This window comes from Hevea brasiliensis, chromosome 8 (genome assembly GCF_030052815.1).
Source record: "Hevea brasiliensis isolate MT/VB/25A 57/8 chromosome 8, ASM3005281v1, whole genome shotgun sequence".
In the NCBI taxonomy this organism is placed as follows: domain Eukaryota; kingdom Viridiplantae; phylum Streptophyta; class Magnoliopsida; order Malpighiales; family Euphorbiaceae; genus Hevea; species Hevea brasiliensis.
Window position 1 is genome coordinate 7,864,082 of NC_079500.1, and position 18,971 is coordinate 7,883,052.

Below are 18,971 nucleotides of genomic sequence, written 5' to 3' on the forward strand. Positions count from 1 at the left end.
GCATCTTTACTTTTCCAGGCCATCCATAGTTTTGTGCAAATATAACGGTGGCAAGAAAGCTTGGAAACCGTTTGCCGTATTATAATTTATCATAAGAGTGCACCATTACTGCAGCCGAATAATGCCAGATATTTATTATCTTCAATATACATTGACAAATACTAAAACTGAGAAGAAATTAACATACAAATTTAACAAGAAAGAGAAATCCAATTTTTAGCATGCTCATGACAAGTAAAATGGTTGGATAGCAATATATTTTCACTACACGAACAATTATAGTTAATTTCATGATAAAAAGATTAATGACATACCCCCAACTGCTCATTGATTATAGGTAATTTCATGATCAAAAGCTCAATCCTTATATCACAACCATCAGACCTTACAGGTTAGACGCTACATTCTTTTGCCTCAGCCAACCAGCGCATATAAACAATGAACATGGTAAGTTCCTCCTCTACCTAAAGACTATTTTCAGTAAAAAATATGGAATTCGTTGTAATTCAATTTTGGTATTGACTGGTGAAGAATTTTTTGTTTGAAAGGCATGATACTGTTCATAATGAATAAATGCCCAAATGGTGATGATGAACTCTCGTCACAGTGAGAGAGGTGCTACCATATGCTTCTCTTTGAGCATCATTACAGCCTCAGAAAATTTCATCACACTGTAAGAGATGCACCATTATCAGCTCCTGTTAGATTGAGTATCATTGTAGCTGCCTTTGGGCCCCTGATGATTCATGAGCAACAGGTTAAGTGAAAATTAGAAAAGCCTCCAGGATTTTCACAATTAGGAAATGGAGTAGAAGTTATTTAATATATATTAACAAGCAATATCAACACAAAGTCAGTGAAATATACATATAGTATAAACCTAAGTTGGTGGCACAACTGCACAAGTTGGTTACTAGACCTGATACACATGCGTCACAACTCACAAAGAGACCTGTCTGCACATGGAAGCCATGTCGTATAAATTGGCCAACAGCAGCATGAGACCAATAAATACAACTTATTGGTATAAAATAGTGGTAACTTATTGGTATAAAATAGTGGTAAGAGGATAAGAAGGTTCTTCTGTGTAGAATATGAATGAGAGAGAAATTATATAAATTAAATCTACAAATTATTATGTCCATTTCATTTTTTTTTCCCCACGTCAATGAAGTTCATTGCCTATCATATTTATAAAGAAATAAAATAAGTTAGAGTGAGGCATCAAGGCTTTGGCTCAAGTTTGGAGGGTTACATTACTTCATAACTAAGACAAGCTTCTTGGCATTTAACACACAATAAGCAGATCCATAAACAATTTCATCATGTCTCTGACTTCACATGTTAACATTGCAACTTAGCTCCATTTCCTATGGTGATATAATTGCTCTATCTCTGGGAGTTTCTGGTTCAAGAAGATTTTGAGAAACAAAGTAGACACTAACAAAGGACATGTAACAAATAAGTTCTGCAAACTGTAATTTTCAGTAAAAGTTTATACACAGGATAAGATTTATACTCGTGTTTTTACAGAAGCAACAGCTCAATTCAATGATCATTTGCAAGTTTTTCTTCAATGGAAGTAACATAATTACATGCACAGACTGTTAAAATGGGAACAATGTGCAGACAATTTTTTTAAAATATATATAAGTAAGCATATATATAATCTAATTAAAGGAAAACTAATTACCATGCATCGGGTGCCTGGTAAATTGAAGCTGAAGTGCCAAAGCATGACTGGAGCATTTCAGTGTGTATCACTCCCGGATTAAGTGCAATAACTGCCATCCCATCAGGCAACTCTTTTGCAACTGATCTGGTCAAACCCTCAACAGCCCATTTAGATGCACAATAAGGCGCAACCTGTTAAAATATAATCAGATGAAAATCTGGAAAGTGAACTTGAAAGGAAGAACCAACATAAAGCAGAGGATAAACATTTAGCACAAAATCCTACTACCATAAGCGTTGACACTCCACCAGCAGACATCACAAATAAAAACTAGCATTTGTTGAATGAGCTAAATCCCACATTTTTATACTGATTTTACAATCAATTAAAAGGAAACATTAGAGCATAGCTACAGAAAATCAATTTTGGGGAAATTCATCTTACCAGGGCAGCACCGGATCTTCCCCATCCAGAAGAGAAGTTAACAATAATTCCTTGCTTCTTGGGTAACATTAGAGGGATGAAGTGACGCAAAACATTAGCTATTCCTTTCACATTCGTATCAATTACAGCGTCAAACTCTTCCTCTGGAACTTCCCATATCTTGTTGTTTCTGTTAATGGTACCCGCATTGTTCACTGTTTAATAAAATTAACAAGTAAAGGAATTTTCTTTTTTTTTTTTTTTTAAGAAGAATATTAAAATTTAAAAAGAAAAGGGAAAATTTTGTATATGAAAATTCACCTATGATATCTGGAACACCCTTCTTTTCTATTACAGCTCTTGCCAGCTCTTCGACGCTACTATTAGACCTCTAACAATCGCCGGCCATTGAAATTAAACAATTAAAAACCAAAATAATGAAAGAAAGATAAAAAATTGATCAAGAAAATGTAGAATGGGGGGAAATACCACGTCGGCGATGAGGAGTAGGTGGTGGTTGTTATGGTCGGAGGAGAGTTCAGATTGGAGGGAATTGAGCTTATCCTGAGCACGAGAGCAACCGATGATGGTGTGACCTCTCTTGGCTAGTTCTAGAGCTAAGGCTCTGCCTAGTCCTTTGCTCACTCCGGTGATCATTACCGTCTTACCGCCAGAGCTCGCACCTGCAGCTCCAGCCGCGGCTCTGTTAACCGCCCCAAACGACGCCGTTTTCATCTCATCTGCAGCAGAGGCAAACTGCTAAAGGGAAGTGAAATGATTCAGATAGAAGGCTCTGTATTTGAAGTTTCAATGGTAAAGGCTTTTGCCGCTCTCCGGGCCATTGCCACATTGTGGTTTACATATCCTATGGCAGATTCTAGATGCACCGCCTGGTTCCTTGATATGGCTCACCAGTTAGTCATATTTATTTAGATTAATATTCAGTTTAATTTATAAATTAAAATATTATTTAAAATAAATTAAAAATTAAAAGTAAAATAAAATTATATATTTATTTTTAAAAAATTTATTAATCAAGTAAAGGTTATATTATTCTAATAATTTTTAAAAAATATTAATAATATTTTTATTTTAATAATCATAAAACTCAATTATATATCTATTTTAGTTATATTTTAACAAATTAAATTTTTTAAGTGTCTTTTAATTAAATATTTAAATTATTTAAAAGTTAATTTAAAATAATTTTATTAAATAATTATTTATTTATTTTTAAATTAAACTTATAAGTTGAAAGTAAATAATCAAGTTAAAAATTTTTTTTTCCTATTAAGTGAATATTTGGCTTGGTTTATAAATCAGTTAAACCTATTTAAGTAAAAAATCATATATATATATATATATATATATATATATTAGTATTTAGTTTGACTTATAAATTAAAAAAAATCTACTTAAAATAAGTCAAAAATTATAAGTAAAGTTATTTATGACTTAACTATTTATTTTAAAACTATTTTTAATCAAATGAAAGACTATATTATCTTAATAATTTTTAAAAACATCTATATTATCCTATTTTAATCGCTATAACACTTGATTATATATTTTTTTTGATAATTTTAACTAATTAAATTACTTGTAGTCATTTTCTAACTAAATACCTAAATTATTTAAAAGTTATTTTTAAATAATTTTACTAAATAATTAACTACTTATTTTAATTTGACTTAAAATTAAAAACAAAAATATTTTAAGTGAAGAATTAAAAGTAAGTAGCATAACTAAAATAGTCTTTAAATGCTAACACACCAAGCATCTACATAATTTTCATGCTTTTATTTATGCGAGTACATTTGAAGCATGTAACATTACATGTGCATCAAATAATTTATGATATATAATTATTTTATTTATATATAATAATTAAATATACGATTCAATTATTTAAATAAAAATATTAAAATAATTAATATTAACATTTAATTAATGCATGTAATATAATATATAAGAATTTAAATTTTTTTCATATCTATATTTTACTATTATCAATTTTTTTTCATAAGATAAATTTTCTTGAAATATGCTAATTTCATTATACTTGAAAACTATATTTTGTGTGAGTAATAACTCCAAATTTTCATATATATTAATGTAGTTAGTGCCAAATGATTTAATTATATGTACCATTAGTAATGATATTGGTTCCCTAAAATATAAAAACTATGATAAAAAAATATAATTGAGTGAATGTCAAATAATGACAATCAATTTTAGTTTAATTTTAAATTTTAATAATATTATGGACATGCTTAGTTGAACTTTGTAAGTGATCATAAGCCATAAAGATGTGTGGCTTTAATTTCGATTTCGTAGTTAATAATGGAGCCCAAATCATATTTTAGTTTGATTCTTTAATATTTTAATTTTAATTTATTCTTTTTTTTAGACATAAATTCTTGTTCAATTTGATTAGATTTCAATTCAGATTTCAATTATAGAAATAATTTTATGCAATTATTATTATGATATTTATACATTATTATTTAAGTTTTAAATTCTAAAGTTAGTTGTTAATATATAACATATCATATAATATATTTTTTTAATTATCTTAAATTATATAAATTTTAACTATTGTGGGTATATATATATATATATATATATATATATATATATATATATATATATAAATTTAAGCAATTAATTGTAAACACATTTAGAAAGGAAATGTTATACTAAAATTCTACATGTTAATATATCATATTTAAAATAAAAACATATTGAGACTTTATAAATTAAAATTAATTATATAAGAAATTACTGTAAAAAAATAATGTATAATTTTTAACAACCTCAATTAATTAAATTAAAAAGCTAAATAGAAAAATTAAAATAAACATATACGAATGTTATTTATTACATATATCCAGTTGAATTTTATTTTATTTTTTAATTTATTTTCATAAATAAATGAGAAAATAATGGCACTAAATGTAGGATTTTTACTTTCCCATAAGTAAATTATAACTAAAATTAAATTTAAATATTTATAATTTTAAACCTTTTGTAAATATATAAATTTAATAATGTATGTTTATTAGTCAAATTGTATATTTACTTAGTATTTATAATATTTATTGTTATTATATTCATAATTTTTTAAATTTTAATATTTTTTGATTTTGCATAAACTTCTACTTTTAGTAGTCTACCTTAGGTTTTATTATAATTTAAATAGATAAATAATTAAATAATAGTAATTTTATAATTATATTAGAGATATTTTTATTTATTAAAAATTTACCTTTTATATATAAGTTATTTTACATGAAACAAACGAAACTTAAATAAAATAATTGAAAAAAAAATTAAATTTAATTCAAACTTTCTAAGTTATTTTGATTTTGATTGCAATTAAAAAAATAACTGAAATTCAATTTAATTGAAATTCAATTTAATTTAATTTTTTTTTAATCTGAAATAAATCAAATCTTATTCATTCATCTACAAAATTCAAAGTCGTGAACAACAGTAACAATCATTGAAATCCGAGAAGCAAGCAAATTGCATAAAAAAAAAAATCCTAAAAATAATTCCTTAATATTTTTGCAAAAAATTTCAGATCATAATATATGAAAATAGAGGATAAAAATAGGACAAATCGAAACGAATTAAAGATCTAATAAAATATAATTATAATTTAATAGATTCAATATATTTATAATTTTAAATTATTAAAAAAAGTTAAAGGGAATAAGAAATATAAATATATATATATATATATATATAATATTAATTATTTATATTAAAATTTTATAATGTATATAAAAGATATTAAAAAATTATATATATAATTGATTTTAATTTTGATTCTTTGAATAGAAGGGTGTTTGTAGAAGGCATGGGTTGGGTTCAAATCTTTCAGACCAAAATCGAGCTTGAGCCCAGAACTTTGGTCTTTAATATATATTTTTCTTAACAAGCATGTCAAATCGTGCTCATGTCCACCTTAATTTAACTGCATTTTACGTTTATATTATGATTAGAATTTTGCACTCGCATGGGCGTAATTATTATTAATATATTATTTAATTAAATAAAAATATAATTATATAATTCTTTTGAATATATTTATATTTAACTTATTTAAAATATTTTAAGAACAACTTAATAAATTTGCAAATAGATATAAAAAATAAATGTAAATTAAAAATAAATAATAAGATTATATATAATTAAATTCTGATCAAGATTACCGTAGTGATATTTGTTTATATTGTTTTTCATATTCTTTTAATGTCTTAATTACTAAAATATCATTTGACAAGTTTGAGAAAAAAAATCTTGATTAGACATTATATTCTCTATTGCATTAGACGAAAGACTAATTTAATTTTTAATTTGTAATTTTAATTTATATAATTTATAAATATGATTTTTAATTTTTTAATATTAATTAAATTATAACCATTGCTATAATTTTTTTATTAAAAAAAAATTAAATACACGATTATGTGGACAATAAAAAGGTGGCTTTTGTTTATATAATTTATAACTATGAATCTTAGTTTTCCTAACATTAATTATTTATAACTATTATAGTTTTATTATTATTATTATTATTATTATTATTATTATTATCATTATTATTATTATTAGTTTTCCTGTTATTAATTAAATTATAACTATTATCATAAGTTTTTTTATTATTAAATGTCTTATACATAGATTTATTGTAACACCCTTACTGTAACAATTCCGTACATTCTCTTGTTGGTGTGGTGTCGATGCAGGCCAGTTAGAACTTGAAAAAATATTTAGACTAAAGTGAGGAGCCATAATTAACTCAAATATTAACAAAACAAAATGTTAGAAAAATTTTAGAAATAAAATACAACCAAGTTAAATGGTAGGTGCCCGGAATGAGTAATCCAGGTGGGAAGTTTGGTCTTGTGACTAGAAGCTCTAAACCTAAGGAACTCTGTGAAATAATTTCTGGGATGCAGAGAAGAGTTCGACACCTAAGTAGCATTAGAATGCCAAGAAAATGTTAGGAGAATTTTTAAGATCGGTATAGACAGTTTTGGCTTCTTAAGCCAAACGGAGGACATTTTGGTCATTTTCGTCTTTAAAGATGATTTTTGATAAACTTATCCAATTAAGTAAATAAAATATAATACATAAAATATGAATAAATATTGCTTAAAAATTAAATTAAAAATGAGTGAAGAAAAGGAGATTGAAAATGGAAAAAAAATTTGAAATGGAAAATGGAGTTATGACATCACCTAGATGATGTCATAAATGTGAAATAAAAATTGTCCACCAATTGGACTTCAACAAATACACTTAAGAAGACTTAAAGAGGGATAAGAAAAGGAAAAAAAAAAGTCAGCTTCAACCTTGGGCAACTTGAACCATATAGAGAGAGAGAGAGAGAGAGAGGAAAGAAAACCTCCATGGAAGCTTTGATCAAGCTTGAGTTCACCCACTAAATTACCCCAAAACCCTAGCTTCCCTTTACAAAAATTTATCCTTACACCTAAAACAAGTCTTGGGCAGCAAAAAGAAAGAGAAAAAGAGGAGTTCTCAAGCTTTTGGAATTAGCTAAATCAAGGTTAGTGCCAATTAATCTTAATTACTTTGTATATACATCATGGAGAACATGAATTGAGTGTGAAATTAAGCTAATTTAAATAAATTTTGCATGGTTGAATGTCACCAAATTTCGGCAGCCTTAGGGTACATTAGGGGTTTTTTTTTTAATTTGAATGAATTATAGTTGTACATGGCTGCCATTGAACATGAACTTGATGCCTTAACTCATAGATTGCATGTATATGAAGTTAGGGTTTGAGGGAAAACTTGGGATTTTGTTCATGTGTTGGTGAATGGAAGTTCTAATGGTCAATTAGTAACCATTTAGCTGAGTATAATGAGGAATTGAAGTGAATGGTAGCTTGAGATTTGAGGTTGGGTGTACTGCCTTGAGTGCCCTGCAGGTCTGGATGTGAATCCAGTACGTTTGGGTAGCTATAACTTTAGTTGTGTAGGTTAAATTAGTGCAAGGTTAATTGGACATTAAATTATACACATAATGGCACAACTTTGATGAAGGAACTCTGTTTAGAAACTAAACTTAGGATGCTCTAAAAATTGACCAAATCCGGGTAGCACTAATTCTGCCTAGGCAAAATGACCAAATGAACAGTATTCCTTCATTTGGTCATAACTCAGTGTAGAAAGGTTCAATTGACCTGAAATTTATATCAATGGAAAGCTGAGGCAATTTAGAACAACTTTTATGTAGAACACAAACTCAAATTCTGGACTTAACTAAATGAAATTGCTAAGCCAAAGTTGGACTACCAAATCTGACAGAACCAAAAATTGCCCAGAAATTCTGGGTAAAGGCAATCCAACCAGTTATGGTGCAATAGCCATAACTTGAGCTAGAAAACTCCAAATGAGGTGATTCAAAAGTAAAAAGAAACTAATAACAAAAAAGAACAACTTTGTTAAAGAAAACATGGTCAAATTCTCACAGTAGAATGGCATAATGGAAAAGTGAACTCTAATAAACAAAAACTGAAATTTTGTTTAATTCTCCATGGGTTAGAAGTATGGATGGCAACTAATGCCAACACTTTTGAGAACCAAAATATGATAAATTTATGTGATTAGGACTCATGTAGCTATTATGCATCGGAAAGTCAATAATTTGACCTAAATAGTAAAATGAATAGTAACCTTACATGTAAAACATGAAAATTTAATCAATAACTTTGTCTTGTACTCGAGTACACCGAGTAAGATTGGTTTGGATAGGTTTGCATTACAATAGTGTTCAGTTAGCAGTACTGCATATAAGATTATACCATTTTGTGATTTTATGGCTTTTAGCCAATATGATATCAGTGTGATAATTGGTATTGTGCCCAATGTTTATTCTGACTTATTATTTGTTTTGTTGTACAAGGAGGCGCATTATGACCTATGGTGTGACGGCCGAGTACTTGGTACCAGTGCGGTTACCCATTTATCGATCCGATTATAGGTTACTTGGGCAACCAAAAATGCAAGTTGATAAATTTAATTAAATAATGGATATAACAAGTACCAAATAAATAATACTACAAATGATTACCAATAATTTGTCCGTATGAGAAATTAACCCATACACTGCATATTTATTTTCTTTTAGTTCTTTTTATTTTATTATTGTCACCACTAAGTATCATTGCTTAGCGCGTTGCTTTTTGCCACGTGTAGGTTCTGGAGGCTGACGAGAGCCTAGTAGACCACAGACTGGGTGAGGCCGTCCACAGTTCTACATAGTGTCCGTGTCACCTCACAGACTTCAGTGCATTGGTAGGACACTAGGTCCCATTTTGGTATTTTGTATTGTTTGTATTTTGTAATTAAACCTTTATTTTATCATGTATAGTTAAAACTCATGTAATATATTTTGGTACTAATACAAATATTTGTAATTTGTGTTTATAAATGAAAATTTAGTATTTATTTTTGATTTGTACATAATTAACATGTGAAATGAATGAATGTCAAATAGAAGAAGTTTTGAGAAATATTAAGATTATATTGAAATAATGAAGTTTGAGAATGATGGGAAATATATTAGAAGTGTTTTCACGAGTTAGAAAAAGCTGTTTTATCCATTTTTAGCCGGTACTCTGCCAGATTTTCTATAAAATTTTCGGAACCTCAAATGAATTTATAATTTCAATGAATGACTTAAATGAGTCAAATTTCATAAATTGCATTTCATCACCATAAAGAAATACATTAAGGAAGGTTAAAAGTAATTTAGATAAAATATGGTATTCCGGTACACTGTGTGACATATCTTACTCGGCTACACTGTAGACCGGTAAGGGGTGTCACATTTATCATCTAATTATATTTTAAAATTATTAGGAGAATAAAGGTAAAATGAAAAAATATGAAAAAAAATTAATGGAGTGTCATTTATCACTTTTTGGTAAAATTTATTTTGAGACTAGCTTTATTATATTATATTATTATATATGCATAGATAGATTAGTTATACAAATTAAATAAGCAAACTTAAAAAAATAAACAAAAACATTCTTCAATAACATGATTTGTTTAGTAAATTATGCATGTTGCTCCCTTTGGATTTATGATCCAGTACAAAATATGCAAGTTTGCAAAAGTTTGATAACAAGAGCTGATTTAGAAGAGTCTGTCTCCATAGTTGAGTCTCAATTGAACAAATGAAACAGAAAAAAAGAACTGACCTAGAAATCCAGGATTTCTATATTAATAAAAGAACTTGGAAAAAAAAAAATTCCTCACAGCTGATCACGTTTCAGCTGCCACAATTTAAGCTGAAATTAATACAAATTTGTCAAGAACGAGAGTCGCTGCAGCCTGCAAGCATTCACCTATTTATTTACAAATGGATGTTCTAAAAGCTCAGCAGCAGTGGGACGATCCTTTGGATTAACTTGTAGGCATTGCTGGATAAAGTCTCGCGAATCATCTGACAGAGAATCAGGAAGAGAAGGTCGGTGGCCTTTTCCAATCCGATAAATTAATTGACCTTTTTCCAAACCCAAATCAGAGTATGGAGGTTTTCCGGTTAACATCTCAATACAGTGCACCCAACGCTCCATATATCAGCTTGAAACCCATACCCTCCTGCTATCTTGCTATTAAAAAACTCAGGAGCCATCCAGCATGCAGTCCCTTTACAGGACTTAATGATTGCATTGAAGTTGGTTACTTTTGCTAATCCAAAATCTGCAATTTTCACACATCCATTTTCATCCACCAATACATTGGCACATTTGATGTCCCTGTAAACAACATTTCGCTCATGGAGATAATTCAAGCCTTTCAATATCTGTTTCGTGTACACAGACACATGGGAATCCTGCAGCGGAAATTCTTTATAAACCTTTTCAAGGGAGCCCTTACTTACAAGCTCGAGGAAAACATAGAGCTTCGATTCATCCTTACTTGTGCCAAAGTATTTAACTATATTTGGATGGGTGAGCTGACATAATAAATCAACCTCTTTCTCAAGTAGGTCAATAATCCCTCCATCTGGCAATAGAAGTTCCCTCACAGCAAAGAAGAATCCATCAGCCGCAAATCCTTCATAGACTGATCCAAATGACCCGCTCCCCAGTCGCACACCCCTCCGCCAATTTGTAATTTTGCGACCCTGTCTTCTTACCTGCCAAGTAAAATTGCTTCTATGAGTTGGTTTTAGAAAATTCACAGCATGTATGCATTTTACTAGGAAAGTGAACTAGTAATTATGGTTCAAGGCCAATGAGCTTTAGCTTAATAGTTTTAGAGTAATCTCCACAATTGTGAAGTCTAAGTTCAATCACCGATTGAATTCAAATAAACTAAAAGGAAAAATCATGCTTCAGAAATTATGGACTTCCTATTCCGCATACCTTTTGGAACCGATGCATCAAGGTATCACTTTTATTGCAGTCATTGTTCAAAAATTTTCTCTTGTTGAGTTGTGAAGTCCCACTAATTGTGCATCCGCATAGTGACTCATTAAAGTCTTTAAGACCCGTCCGTTAAAAGAGAACAACTGGTCGATTGATGTACCAAAAACATTATCAAATCCTTTTCTGAAAAATAATAGCTGATTAGAAATAGATTTGACAAAGCGATGTTGAATTAGACGATCAACATAAGACTCCCTGCTACGTTTGCTATTCACGTGGCTTAGTTCTGTGCTCCATTGGCGCCCCAATTCAGCTTCAGCGAATTCTAGAACTTCAGAGTCAATGAGCTCAGCATCTATGACCTTGTTGCACCAACTATATAAGTAAGGATCTACCTCTTTTACATCTTCTAGTGAAATTTTCCTTCTTCCAGCCAGTTGCAAAAGAAACAAATGGGCGAAGGCAACACCCACTTGTACTTCGTACATCAAAGCTAATGCAACCAACTTCCCAACAAATTCCAAGCAATCGAAGTGGAAGGGTTCGAGCTCAATTGCTGTGTATTTAAATAAAAAATAAATAAATACTACGTACATACGCTATTCTTGATGTCATGAACCGGGATACTAATATATATACATAGTGATCATAGCTCAAACCAACTTTTGAAATCAAATTGCTTGCAAGTTCCAGATTTAATGTTTGAATCATAATCCAAAATTATATAACAAAGCATTACAACAGATTAGTGAATTGATTATGTCAAGATTGAGAAGGTAGAAACAAACAGTAACAAATAAATGTCAGTTAAGTAATCAAAGGCAGTGCAAGCGTACCATGATTAGGATAAAACCTATTAGGATCATTTGGGCACGCTAGGAAAAGGGGGTTTTGTGGATTGAATATAGCTCCACATAACTTGCATAACCAATGCTGCAGTACTCCAGGATCTGTAACTTGCTGATTTTTGAATTGCATATACAGATTCTTGCTCAGATTTTTAGACCAAACAATGAGCATCTCATATAATTTTGCATCATGTATTTTAGGAAATTGCCATGCCTGCATTTAATTAGGAAAGTGAATTAGTAATCATGCTTCAAAACGGATGAGCTCTAATTCAGTGCTATTAAATCATCTTTACGACTATAAAGTTTTAAGTTCAAGCTCCAATCCAAGTCAAATTAAAAATCATGATTCAAAACTTATGCACTTCGTATTCCAAATACCTTTGGGAACCGAGACATCAGGGGATTACTTTTATTGTCGAGCTGTAAAGTTGTAGTAATTACGTATCCGCACAGCGACTCATTAAGGTCTTCAAGCTCCAGTCCTTTAACAGACAACAACTTGCGATTGATGTACCAAAAACACTATCAAATCCTTGTATGAAAAATGATACTTGCTCAGAGATAGATGCGACAAAACGGTGTTGAATTAGATGATCAACATAAGCCTCCCTGCTACTTTTGCTATTCACATAGCTCAGTTCTGTCCTCCATTGGCACCCCAACAAAGCTTCAGGGAATTCTAGAACTTCAGAGTCAATGAACTCACCATCTATGATCTCCTTGCACCAACTATGCAAGGAGGGATCTAGATCCCTTACATCTTCTAGTGAAATTTTCCTCCTTCCGGCCAGTTGCATAAGAAACACATGGGCAAAGGCAACACCAATTTGTATTTCAGACATTAAAGCTATCGCAACCAACTTCCCAACGAATTTAAAGCACTCGAGGTCTAAGGCTTTGGGCTCAATTGCTGCGTATGTAAAAAAATAAATAAATAAATACTACATACATTCCCAATTTATGGCTCTTTAATATATACACACACACACTTCTTGATGTTGTGAACCAAGATACTATATATACACAATGATCATAGCACATACCAACTTCTAAAATCAAATTGTTTGCAAGTTACAGAATTAATGTTTGAATCATATTCTGAAATTATATACAAAATATTGCAAGAGATTAGTAAATTTATTATGTCAAGACTTGAGAGGAAGCAACAAACATTGACTTGTTAATGTCAATCAAATAATTTAGGAAGTGAAAGCTTACCAGGATTAGGATAGAACCTCTTAGGATCATTTGGGCACGCCAGAAAAAGGGACTTTTGAGGATTGAATATAGCTCCACATAACTGGCGTAACCAATACTGTTGTACTTCACGATTTGTAATTTGCTGATTTTTGAATGCCATATACAGATTGGCGTCCAGTTTTCAGACCAAACGAGCATCTCATATAACTCCACATCATGTATTCTTTTCACAGTCATCATCATCATGGCTAAATGCATCCTAGATTTACTATCCATCACATCCTTTCGCTCGAGTAGCCACAAGTGATCATTGGTTCTATCAGTGCTTTTAGCTATTAGTTCTAACAGTGAAAGCCTTTTGTTTCTTAATACATTCCAAAAGCGTTCTTCACTACTCTTGCAGAGTTTAGATATCACATGCAATGCCTTCAGAATGGTAAGATATTGAGAATATCCACAATATGCAGATTCCATGTACGAGAAATGTTCAAAATTAGCAAGGTACGCTTCCGTCTTTGAAAGCAAGTCAGAAAATGTACGTTCAAAACGCAGATAGTATTGTAAAGCGGAATCCACTCGCAAATGAATGGTATTACATAAAACGAGTGAAAATGCCTTAAAGTCACGAACATATTGGATGCCTGAGGATGGAGTGGCCCTGCGATCCAAATCTCTAGACAAGCTTTCTGCCAATTCTCTAAAAATGATAAGAATACTTGTTATTGGGTCTTCAAGATACTCGAAATTGATTTTATAATTACCTTTTTCAAACAACTCTGTTAGATGAGTGCGGCATAAGAGATACAGGTGGCTACCATCACCATGATACGACCCAAGATCGACGCATAATCGTGTAAGTATAGATGCACATTTATCAAGCCAACCTTTTGCTAACATCATCTTCAATAATGAATCCAAGAAAAATCTGATTACCGCATCACCAATCTCTTCGATATTTTCATAAAGCGTAACAAAAGACCTAGGGAGAGTAACTAGAAGAAACATCGTCTGCTGCCTCAAAATGGAGAAAAGGTCTCTTATTTTGTTGCTTATGCATCCATAATCAAAGGCGACCGATTTCCTCTGGCACATAGCACGTATCTGCGAAACCAAATTTAAAGCCTCAGAAGAATTCTGGCGAGTTACACCATCCTTTCGAAGCACTACCTGGAGACGAGCATAGTTTTTAATTGAGCACTCCTTAAGTGTCTGGCACCACTCTAGCCTCTTCCCAAAGCAATATATTTTCTGTAGGGTAAGCGGAATTCCGAAAACCTCTCGAATTTGGTAATGGACAGATTTTATGGTATCATTAGAATTTGCTGAAATCCACCTGGATGGACCACCGTCCATCATCACGACGACGAAGATGCTGATAGGTTTGGAATCAGCTTCTGCCATCCGCTGTGGATCAAAGGAATGGTGATACCAATTCTTTGATCGGCTTTCAGAGGAGTAGAGAGAATGGCCTTAGCTAGGAAGGAAGCTTTATGTTCTGTATACTGAATCAGTCAAAGTCAATACCCTTCAATATTCCGTTTCTTTCTTTTACAACTTAAAAGTCAATCTCTATGTTTTTTTTTTTTTTTTAAATAATAAAAAGCAAGTCTACAAGCAACTTTAATTAAATTTTGATAAACATAATTAATATATTTTTATTAATTTCCTTCTGAAAATATATATTAAATTTAAGATAGTATGTAAATTTGATAGAACTATCAATATTAACGTTAATATGTAAGTTTAAAATTGATAAATTAAAAAAAAATGCATAATTCATTTTTTTCCCTTAGGTCTTATATATTTGAAAATTTGTAATTAAAAAAAAAGTAAATGTAAAACAAAATTGATCGAAGAATTATTATGTATTCTTAAAATATTTGTTTTTTTTTTATATATATAAAATCATCAGTTCAATTCTTTATAAACATGAAAAAATAAAAATTGATCTCTATAAAAATATAAAACCATATTCATTAGTTTCAAATGTGCCATGTACGTTGATGCCAAGAATATTATTTAATAAATAAGAAATAGATAGACCTTGCCAATCATCTATTCCTTATTTATTAAATAAAATTCATTATTTTCAAATGTGGTCGTCTTTTATGCTGTGGTTTGAATCGACGATGGGGAAAAGTAGAAGAAATTGCTTAAAGTTATGTGGTTAAATATAAGATATTTAATTATAAATTATTTTAAAGTAAAATAATTAATAATTATTAAAGTAAATTTTTTTTTTTTTAAAATAAAATTTGACAATTCACTAATCAAAATAATAAAATGAGCATCATATAATATTCTTACAAGAGGAAAAAAATACAAATATAAATAATTAAAATATTATATTTAGATAGAATATAATACTTCTGAATAGGAAATATCTTTTTTGATTTTGGATCAACCGAAAAATCTTCTATATTGTCCCTTATGGGAACTTGTTACCTCAGTGATCCTATAGAAGATATTAAACTATAAACGTCAACGCAGTAATATGCTTCACTATGAATAGGAATGGCAACGAATAGAGTATCCATAAAAATCACCCTATCCGAATCCGAATTCAATTAATATTCTCAAAATCCGAACCCGTCCCAAACTCGATTGTTATTATTCGAAAAATACCTGAATCCGTTTAATTTTATATATTTAAGTAATAATCTTTATAAAATATTATTTGTATTAATAATTTATATTTTAAAATTTTAATAATTTCATAAAATTTTCAAATTTATTTTATATAAAATAAAATATATAAAAATTTATAAATATTACTAAAAAAACATATATTTTATATTTAATTAAATATTTATATAAACGGGTTCGGGTAATGGATACCTAACATATAAAATTCGAACCCGACCCGAACCCGTCACGAGTATTAAATTTTAAACCCGAACCCATTTTAAACCCGATTATATACTATCTAAACCTATTCTATTAGGATTCGATTGAATTGGGTACCCACAAAAATCCGACTCGTTGCCATAGCTAACTATTAAGCTCCATTAATAAAAAATTATTATCCATATTTGAATCTCTAAAAAAAAATAAAAAAATCAATAATTCACATTATATTTCAAATTGCAAAATAAAAAAAATCCTGCTAAAGAAGGAAAACAAATCTCTAATAATAAGAAGAAAATAAGATATTGATAATAAGGAGAAATATGACTCAAATATTAGAAAGAGAATATCAGATCTATTATTAAAGGATACAAATTTGAAGAGAGAAAATCAAATCTATTCAGAATGGATACAGATCTAAGAGTTTATTAAAAAAAAAATAAAATGAGAGAAAAATCAATCTAAAATAGCTACCAAAAAAAATACCGATAATCCTAAAAAAATCTAAAAGAGAAAATAAAAATAGAGAGAAGAGTAGGTACAACCATTATATTAAAGTCAAATCCCTTTTATATAATGATATTATAAATGAGTCAAATCTTAGCTGCCTCTTAATAGGTTTGAAAATTGACTATAGTTTCTACTGTCATCAGTGTTAATAAAATAAATCATGTTCTGAAAATTTAATAATATTCAATAAAATGAATACTTAATACTAATTATACTTCTAGTGTTAAAATATAATGCAAGTTTTTATTCCCTTTCTAATTTTAGGATGAAAACTTAATACTAATTAAAATTAATAATAATTACAAACTAGTATAAGATAAAAAAAATCTTAAAATTTATTACATTTTCTTATATACTTAGATCATTTCTTTTTTGTGATACTAAAATATATACAAATTTAATTTTAACTTTGATTTTTCAATTAGATTTAAATTTTGATAAGAAATTAAAATTAAATTAAAATTTTATTTATTTCCTTAAAAATGTTTTTTTTTCTATTTTTTAATATTTTAAATATTTTAAAAAATAAATTAACAAAAAATAATTCACAAGGGTTTTCAAGAGGTTGAAATTGTCAATACCTACGCTATTCCTATGAGTATCACAAATTGAAAGTAGGAGTGAGCATTCAATTCAAATTAAATCGAACTGAATTAAAGCACTCTATTTCAGTTTAATTCATTTTAAATTGATCGGTTTTGAGGTTTATATATTTTTTAATTTAGATTTAATTTTTAAGTTATTTAGTCTAATTTTGATATTAATTTAAACTTAATAGCGGTTAATCAAAAAAATTAAATAATTTATATATAAAAAATTACATATAATTCATAAATTTCTCATAAAAATAAATTAATTCAAAAATTAATAAAATTATTTAATTCGATTTGATTCAATTATTTTTTCTCTCTAAAATTGAACTTAACTTAAATAATTAAAAATATTAAAATATAAAATCAAATAAAATTAAATTAAATTATTTTAAAAATTAAATTAAATTACCAAACTAAAACAATTCAATTCGATTTAGACTATTGCCATTTCACCCAAAATGGGTTGTACTCGACTCTGAATATGTTTCCCTTTGACTCGGTCATACTCAAACGGAAAAAAGAAACCGGCGTGGTTTTCCAAGAGCATGTTCAAACGGAAAAATTTATTTGCCAAAAAAAAAAGGAAAAAATCTCTTTTATAATCATCTATTCAGACGGCATATTGGAAACTGATGAACATGATTTTATATATTTATGTTTTAAGTTAATAGTAATTTATTTTTGTCATCAATCTATAAATACATGTGTTTTATTTTTAAAGAAAAAATATATTTATTCGTTCAAATAAAACTTTTCAAAGAAAAATTTAAATAAAGTATGTTTGAGTTTGGACCTTAACTTATAAAATCAGTTATAATTATAATTTATAAATATTTAAAATTTTAAACAGTTACATATAACTTTTCAGTTCACACACAAACATTTTATATATATATATATATATATATATATATATATTAAATGAAGTTCATTAGTCTTATTAATATCAATTAATGTATGACTTTTTAGTTTTAATGCTTGACATAAAAATTAAATAAAATTAATATATATGAATCATAATTGCAAAGAATGGAATTATGATATAAAATAAGGTCACTGATTTTTGATATAAATATAAATAGGATAATAACAAGTAAAATAAAAAATAATTAATGAATATAATAGGGCATATAAAAAGCCACAGTCATGAGTATACATAATCATGAATGAGTACCAAGTAAAATAGCTATAAAAAATATAATTCTATTAATTTTAATAGCCAAAAAAATTCTATAAAAATATAAAATCACTATAAACCTCTATCATTATATCTAAGTTAAAAAAAAAACAAAGCACCTTGAGATGGTCAATAAGATTTTCATAAATATTTGCAAGGTAAGATTTTTTTTTTCATATTTTTAATATTTTTTGAATTTAAATATTACATTTTTATTATTTATTCCATTAATAATTTTTTAAAAAATAAAAAATATCTACATCAACGCATGGG

General features: G+C 28.5%; 1 protein-coding gene and 1 pseudogene across 2 annotated transcripts; both read right to left on the bottom strand.

The window, feature by feature from the left end:
- Positions 1-306: 306 nt before the first annotated feature.
- On the bottom strand, positions 307-2,982 carry LOC131182251 (NADPH-dependent pterin aldehyde reductase-like). 2 transcript variants are annotated; one of them, XM_058151190.1, is made up of 5 exons: positions 2,588-2,982; positions 2,420-2,489; positions 2,120-2,313; positions 1,694-1,866; positions 307-671 (listed from the first exon to the last, which is right to left on the bottom strand). In XM_058151190.1, exons 1-5 carry the CDS (start codon positions 2,831-2,833, stop codon positions 602-604), a joined length of 753 nt encoding a protein of 250 aa, XP_058007173.1. In that variant the 5' UTR covers positions 2,834-2,982; the 3' UTR covers positions 307-601. The 2 variants fall into 2 exon arrangements, with proteins under 2 accessions (XP_058007173.1, XP_058007172.1); XM_058151189.1 differs by having other exon boundaries at positions 307-736.
- Positions 2,983-10,340: 7,358 nt separating this feature from the next.
- LOC131182002 (E3 ubiquitin-protein ligase UPL5-like) lies at positions 10,341-14,972 on the bottom strand (annotated as a pseudogene).
- Between the last annotated feature and the right edge of the window lie 3,999 nt (positions 14,973-18,971).